Below are 8,188 nucleotides of genomic sequence, written 5' to 3'. Positions count from 1 at the left end.
TGACTAGAGTTTCTTTCATTAACATGTAATTTTTAAAATTTTTACAATTTTATAGGTATATTTAACAGCATGTAATTTTTAAAATTTCAAATAACATGTTATTTTGTATACTCTTAGACATAAAAGTAAAATTTAAATCATAAAATAGAATATTTTCATTTTAAATTGAGAAGATTTATTTTTTTACATTGAATAAAATCAACACGGTTTCAACACCCAAAAATAAAAATACAGATTTTATTTAGAACTCTTTTCCCCCTTCTTATTCTTACACTGGAATTTAGGATGGTTCACATAACAGGAAAGAAAATGAAGCAAACCATTTATGGTAATACTTATTGTACACAAATTGTTTAACACAAAAGATCTGTAGATCCTATATATAAAATAAACTAATCAAATCTAAACTATATTTTATGATTATGATACTCCAATGTCGTCTGGGCTAAAATTGTTCTTACAAATTCATCCAATGCTTTGACAGAAGACCCCTCCTCTTGATCCTTTGTTGCTGCCCTTATTCGCTTTCCATTCTCAGCAGCCTTCTTTTTCATCTCCTTGCCTTGGCCCTCGTTCTTGTTCATGACCAAGTCTATCACCCTCTTCACTTCCTTCCTTTCAATCTCTCTCTGCACTCCCCATGTCAACTCCACACACACCCCCATCTCCTCCACCAGCATCTTCGAATTGTAAATCTGTTCCGCTGCCATAGGCCACCCTATAATAGGCACACCTTGGCTTAAGCTCTCCAACACTGAGTTCCAGCCACAGTGGCTTAAAAATGCACCAATTGATTCATGTGACAGAATGTCCAACTGGGGTGCCCAGTTTTGAACCAACAACGCTTGTTTGCTTTCATTCATTCGCTTTTCAAACCCTTCTGGCAACCATTCTTCTCTAAATTCACCTTTTATGTCGAAACCAAGAGGTGGCCTTAGCACCCAAATGAAAGGTTTTCCACTAGCTTCCAAACCTAGAGCTAACTCCATCATTTGAGAGGCACTGATAGTGTTCTGTGAACCAAACGAAATATAAAGAACTGTACCTGGATGATGAAGATTGAGCCATTCAATGCATTTTTCAGGTGATATCCCGTGCTTCTTACCGGTACGCTGTCTAAAAATATTGGAGTCTGAACATTTCTTAGAGGCAGCTGAGGGAAGAAGAGGACCAATAGTCCAAACAGGAAGTTTGATGTATTTTCTCAGAATTTCCAATCCTAAAGGTTCAAATTCCTCAACTGTGTTACACAACCATCCATGAGACTGCAATGAATATGAAATAAGTGGCTGCATATATGTAGACCATGTGTCCGTACCATCAGCAGCTCTTGCAAATGGGTGCAGTTGTGAGGTACGGAATTGACATCTATCAGGAAACCCCGGAAGAGCAAACTCATCGGATTCAGAAAAACGATGTGGGAGATTCAGCCAGAAAGAGATATAAGCCGAAGTGCCATAGGCACCACAAGTGGTGAAATTAATACTAGCACAACCTATGCTGTTTGCAACATTCACAGCCCAACCAAAGAATACATCTGATATAATACAAAGAGGAGGCTTACCCTCTTTGTCTGTTATATCACGGACTAAACTATGGAAAGGAGCTTCAAGGGTCATTGATGCATGACAAAGAGTTGCTATGTCTTTGAGTGACAAGTTCTCTGTGTTCTCTGTGTTTGGAGGTAACCCATGTTGGGTACTGCAGAAAGGGAGCTCAGCAAGGTGGATGAAATTGGAATCAGATGAAGAGTTTGAGTGGAGATCATGATCATGATCATGGGATAATATGGTTGAGCGAAGGTATTTGATGTTGAGGGGAGTGTTGGCTATGGTGATGGTGAAGCCAGTTCTTTGATGGATTTGTCTTGCTAGTGCTAGGAATGGTATGAGATGACCTTGAGCCAAGAATGGTAGCATTACTATGTATTCATGAGTTTTAGACCCCATTTTTTTTTTTTTTTTTCAAATTTCTGGCTGAAGGTGGTGAAGGTATCTTTCAACAATATATATATATATATATATATATATATTTATTTATTTATTTATATATTTTTTCAATTTTCTGGCTGAAGGTGGTGAAGGTATCTTTCAACTTATGGGGTTTGTTGGCTGAGTTCTATATCATATGGTAAGATTTAAAATAATAATAACAATTAAAACGACAAATTACTAAATATAAAACAATTAATTACAATGACCAACTTACCATAAAATATCTCCCTAAAAAAAAAAAAAAAAAAAAAAACCCTACCATAAAATATTTTTATCCACCTCGATTCAATGCTGGTGTCACGCCAATTGTACTATAATTATAATTATATTAATTAAAAATTAATTTCTTCAAAAATAAAAATAATAAGTTGGTGGCATGTTTTTTTACGTGTACCCCTTTCTCACTGCCCTTTCTAATGCTTACCTAGTTGATTTGCAGCAGGACCTGTACGTAGAGGCAACGTGAGCGGCATTTATTTTTAGTTCTTAACAGGTCTTCTCCCAAAAAAAAAAAAAAAGGGGGCGTGGGGGAAAATTGCACTTTACCCACTTGTGGTTTGACCCGTTTCAACAATGCTCACTCGTAGGTTAAAAATTATCACTTAACCCACTTGTGGTGGCCTCCGTTAGACCCCCGTTACCCACCATTTCCATTAGAAAATCTCATTTACTATATAAGTCAAAATTAGAACCCAAATAGAACCTTAAAAAAAAGAACAAGCTCTTTCCCTCTCTCTATTTTAGAATCCCTAAAATCCCCAAACCCATAATCCCTTTCTCTCTTTACTTAGATTGCCAAAGTGAAATCTGAACATTTGCAAGCAAGGAGGAGGTGTACCAATGTTATGAATACTGTTTCGGAAGTTGTTTCAGTTTGTCCACTAGAACGGAATATTTTGATACTGGCCTATTTTGACGTACCGTTTTGAGTTGTTTCGGGGTTGCAATATATATATATATATATATCAACAAATTTTCCAAAACATAATAAGTAATTAATTACCAAAGTAACCACAAATAAGCAAATAATAGGGTGATTATTCCTTTACTTAGATTGCCAAAGTGAAATCTGAACATTTGCAAGCAAGGAGGAGGTGTACCAATGTTATGAATACTGTTTCGGAAGTTGTTTCAGTTTGTCCACTAGAACGGAATATTTTGATACTGGCCTATTTTGACGTACCGTTTTGAGTTGTTTCGGGGTTGCAATATATATATATATATATCAACAAATTTTCCAAAACATAATAAGTAATTAATTACCAAAGTAACCACAAATAAGCGAATAATAGGGTGATTATTCCTTTAAAAAAATGTTATTTATATACCATTAATTCGGTGCCTTTTTTTTAACAATGTGTGTGTGTGTGTGTGTGTGTGTGTGTGTGTGTGTGTGTTTTTTAAACAAGTGGTACTCCTCTTTTTAACTGTCAACTCATGTTAGATTTTTGCCTAAAAGATACTATTTGCCAGAAAAGAAAAAACGAGTCACTATTTACTTGGATGCCCATTTAATATTTCACCTAGCCCCACCTAATCCCACCTTTTTTACTCGAATAAAGCCCCTAGTTTTCAAATTCTCTACCTCTGTGTTTTATACTTCTATCTTACAAGGCACCACACTCTCTTTGCCACCCATTCTCTTTGTGCTACAAATATGTGAACATTGTGAAAGTCAAAGTTTTATGAGTAATCCACCTCAAGCTCAAAGAATTATCAAAGGTCACCTTCAGTTTTTTATCCCTCTCACTCTTTCTCTTTCTCTCTCACTATTTATGTTCATTGTTGTGGATTTTTTTGGTTATATTTGATGTTGTGGGTTAGAATAGAATCAGTGAAACTCAAAACTGTTACATGTAATGGTGAAAAATATAGTTAGATTGAAGAGGGGGGAAAAAAAAGCCAAATTCATTCCAGCTGAAAATGGCATTTTGGCCAAAATTATCCGAAATTGACTGGAATACTCGAAACTGGCCGAAATTAGCCAGAATTTGATCCGAGGTGAAATAGAGTTTATTCTTGTTCCGGTTTGCATACCGGTACGAGAAATTCTGCCCGTTTCGGTTAGAACGAAACGGAATTCATAACATTGAGGTGTACTGAAGCTTGGGTTTTCCTCTATATCATGAAATTACTTTGTAGGGTTTACCATTGTTGTGTTTGTTCTTTTTCAATGTGTAATGATTGATGAAGATGATTCGAATTAAAGGTTTTCTGTTATAAAATTAGTGGTTTTCTGTTAAATAATTTCTTGCTTTTATAGTTGACATTGATGATTGTGGTCCCTAGAAATATTTTGGGTTTATGTTGTCTATGGTCCCATGGAGACAAACTATTTAGTTGGTTGTGTTTCTTGTCTCTCCTGACCCCACGTTAAATGGCATTTTATGTTATATGAAATTATTTTGCTTTTGTCAATGATTGGTGCTATATGTGTAGGTGTTGGTTATGTATTTAATTACTATTGTTTGTGCATGTGTTTTAACTCCTACAGATGGCTGCTGAAATTCGTTTTAATTTTACTATTCACCATAGTGGGAATTTTAAGTGGAACCCTGGTTTAGAGTATGTAGGTGATGAGGTATCTGTAATGGGTAATGTTGATCCAGATCTACTAAGTCATTTTGAGATCCAAGACATTTGTGCTGATGTTGGGGGACCCATTAACAATAGGATTTATTATTTAATATCTTGTGGTGACTTAGAGTAAGGGTTAAGGTTAATTACTTCGAATGATGATGTGACCTACATGTGTGAACTACATGCTAAATGGCCAACAAATGAAATCACACTTTATGTAGAACTTGAAGCTGAACCAATTGCTATTGAAGAACCTATGGTTGAACCAGATCAACCAATTGCAGTAGATCAGCCATGGGAAATGAATGATGAAGATAATGATATTGATTGTGAGGAGGTGACTCTAGTAGTGGGTGAACATAGTAGGGGCAGTGACAATATTATCTCTCTTAGATCATTTGTGGTTAACCAAAATGATGTTAGTGAAGAACCTGTTGAGGGTTTAAGGGATGGTAGTGTTGGTGGAGCTATGGATGACAATGCTGGGGGTGGACAACCTGTTGGTTGTGGAAAAGTGCATATGGATGACAATGCTACCCATGGACAAACTGTTGGTAGTGAAAATTTTCATGTGGATGAACCTGATTGGCTAGATGAAGGGTATGAACGACCAGATTATCCTGATGACATATTTGGTGCTCAGAACAATGAGGTGCCCAATATAAAAGAGCATCAAAGAGATACTGAAAAGGTAAAAAAGGGAGAGCATTTGAAGGAGCAGGTTACGGATAATGGGAAGAAACCAGAAGTGCTGCCAGTGATCAAGCTGTTAATGATGATGATTGGGCTGAAAAAGCTCTTGATGATGATGACACTAGGAGCATTAACAGTTTGAGGATGAGGATGAAAGGGTGAGATGTCCAGAGTTCAATGAGAAGACTGGCATGAGTAACCCTCAGTTATGCAAGGGTATGAAGTTTCCAAATGGAAAGGTGTTTAGGGCTGCCTTGAAGGAATATGCAGTACAAAAGCCTGTGGACATTAAGTTCAAGCTTAATGAAAAGACCAAGGTTTCTGTCTACTGTAAGTATGAATATGGTTGGAGGGTATATGCATCACAGATTTTAGGGGAGTTAACCTTCCAAATAAAGACCATGGTTCCAACTTGTACACGTGGGAGGACATTCAAGCATAGTTAGGTCACTTCTACATATTTGGCTACGAAGTAATTGGATGATTTCAACAAAAACCCTGATTGGGCAATTTTTGGTGTGAAGCATCAAGTTATGTAGGATCTATGTATGGACTTGAGCATAAATTAAGTGTACAAAGCTAAGAGGAAAGCTAGAGAGTTCATACTAGGTGATGAGAGGTTGCAGTATGGGAAGCTTGAGGACTATGCTAAGATGATAAAAGTAACTAATGTGGGGAGTAAGGTGATTCTGCAAACTGAGATTACTAAACCTAACACACAACCCAAGTACAAAAGGATACTTGGAAGAAGTCATCTGTTCTCATATGGAAGAGGTGGATTAAGAGCTGAGACATCTGGTGTAATGTTCTCAACAGGGGATAGTATGCAAGGTAAAGATAAAGACAAGGGCAACAGCAGGGGCAAGGGCAAGGGCAAGGTCTTTGGGAAATGAAGATTGGAGAATGTGTTTGCAGAAAATTTACTTTATTTTTTGTTATTGTGCATGTCTGATAGTGGCATGTATAATTTCCCCAAAGCATCTGGTCCGAGAACCCAAGCATGACTAAGGTTTTGTTTAAACACTTAAATAAATGTCATAGTGTGTTAATTTCTCCAAAGCATCTAGTCCGAGGACCTAGGCATGACTAAGGTTCTGTTTAAACACTTAAATAGATGTCATAGTGTATTAATTTCCCCAAAGCATCTGGTTCAAGGACCTAGGCATAACTAAGGTTCTGTTTAAACACCTATAAAGTGATCATTGAGTCTTAATTTTACCTAAGTATGTGGTCCGAGAGACCTAACATAATTTAGGATCTGTTTAACACTTATATAATAAAAAAAATTAAAAAAAAAAAAAAAAACCAGATAATGGGAAGTGCCATGCCTTTTTACAACAAATGAACATATTGATAAAGGAAACTTTCATTAATAATAATACCTTTTCAAGTTGTTTACATTCTAAGGGCGCTGTATTACATGTTCATCTAAGTCTTCTAGAAAATATGCTCCTATACCAGCCACCGAGGTGATGCAATATGGTCCTTCCCAATTGGGCCCTAACTTTCCCCATGCTGGGTTCTTTGCAGTACCTAGAACTTTTCTCAATACCAAATCACTAGGTACTAATGGCCTCTGCTTTATGTTAGCATCATAACCTTACTTGAGTTTGTATTGGTAGTATGTCAACTGAGCCATTGCACTTTTTCTTCTTTCCTTAATAAAATCTAAGCTCTTTTCTAACAACTCATTGTTACTGCTCGGACTGAATGAGCTGGTCTTTAGCATTGGGAAACCAATTTCTAAAGGAACGACAACCTCTGCTTCATAAGTCATTGAAAAGGGGGTCTCCCCTGTTGATTTCCGAGGTGTGGTTTGATATGTCCACAAGACATGTGGTAGTTCTTCCACCCATTTTCCTTTCGCATCATCCAACCTCTTCTTGAGTCCATTCACTATAACCTTGTTCACAACCTCGGCTTGTTCATTCCTTTGGGGATAAGCCGGTGTAGAATATTTGTTCGTAATTCCCAAATCACAGCAATATCTTCTGAATGATTTGCTATCAAATTGAAGGCCATTGTCCGAGATGAGGGTGTAAGGAACCCCGAACCGAGTAACAATGTTTTTCCATACAAATTTCTTGGCGTCCACGTCTCTTATATTCACCAAGGGCTCAGCTTTAACCCATTTAGTAAAGTAGTCAGTGCCAACCAACAAATACCTCTTATTCCCTGTGGCCTTGGGGAATGCACCAACGATATATAAGCCCCACTGAGCAAAAGGCCAGGGGCTAGATAGGGGGTTAAGGCTTCTTCCTGGTTGATGTATATTTGGTGTAAATCTTTGGCATTGATCACAGTTCCTCACATATTCTTGCGTTTCTTTCTACATGTTCAGCCACCAATAGCCCTGAGTGACAGCTTTGTGAGATAAAGATTTGCCTCCTGTGTAGCTTCCACAAATCCCTTCATGTAATTTCTCAAGGAGCAGCTCAGATGCCTCAGGATGAACGCAGAGTAAATATGGTCCAGAAAAAGAGCACTTGTATAGTTTTTGGTCCTCGAATAGCCAGAAACGAGGCACCTTTCTCCATATTTTGTCAGCTTCTGTTTTGTTCTCTGGCAAGATGCCCTCTCTCAAAAATAATACTATGGGGTCCATCCAACTAGGCCTTACTTTAACTTGGTGAACATGAACCACCTTTCCCTTTACCTCTGTGGGTTTGCACAAGTCTTCTATAAGGATAACTCGAGATAGACTCTGCATCGAGGAAGTTATGTGGCTAGGGAATCGGCATGTGTGTTTCCACTTCTGGGGACGAGTAGTAGGCTGAAGGATTCAAATCCTAATTGCAAATGCCTAACTTGATTTAAATACCCTTGTATCCTTTCATCTCTTACCTCTAGTTCGTCCTTCACCTGGCCAATAACTAGTCTTGAGTCCGAGAACATCTTTATTGACTTTCCTCCAATTCTTT

General features: G+C 37.5%; 1 protein-coding gene across 1 annotated transcript; it reads right to left on the bottom strand.

Annotated features, from left to right (window-relative positions):
• Nucleotides 1-223: 223 nt before the first annotated feature.
• LOC115977962 (UDP-glycosyltransferase 92A1-like) lies at nt 224-1,968 on the bottom strand. Its single transcript, XM_031099996.1, has one exon. The coding sequence runs from the start codon at nt 1,947-1,949 to the stop codon at nt 408-410; it is 1,542 nt and encodes a 513-aa protein (XP_030955856.1). The 5' UTR covers nt 1,950-1,968; the 3' UTR covers nt 224-407.
• Nucleotides 1,969-8,188: the final 6,220 nt, after the last annotated feature.

The sequence above is a fragment of the Quercus lobata genome, chromosome 2 (genome assembly GCF_001633185.2).
Source record: "Quercus lobata isolate SW786 chromosome 2, ValleyOak3.0 Primary Assembly, whole genome shotgun sequence".
NCBI classification, from domain to species: domain Eukaryota; kingdom Viridiplantae; phylum Streptophyta; class Magnoliopsida; order Fagales; family Fagaceae; genus Quercus; species Quercus lobata.
This window is presented reverse-complemented; position numbering and strand designations above follow the sequence as displayed.

What these genes read in the sequence shown, in the direction of transcription:
- LOC115977962 (XM_031099996.1), bottom strand. Translation starts at nt 1,949, where the DNA reads ATGGGGTCTAAAACTCATGAATACATAGTAATGCTACCATTCTTGGCT.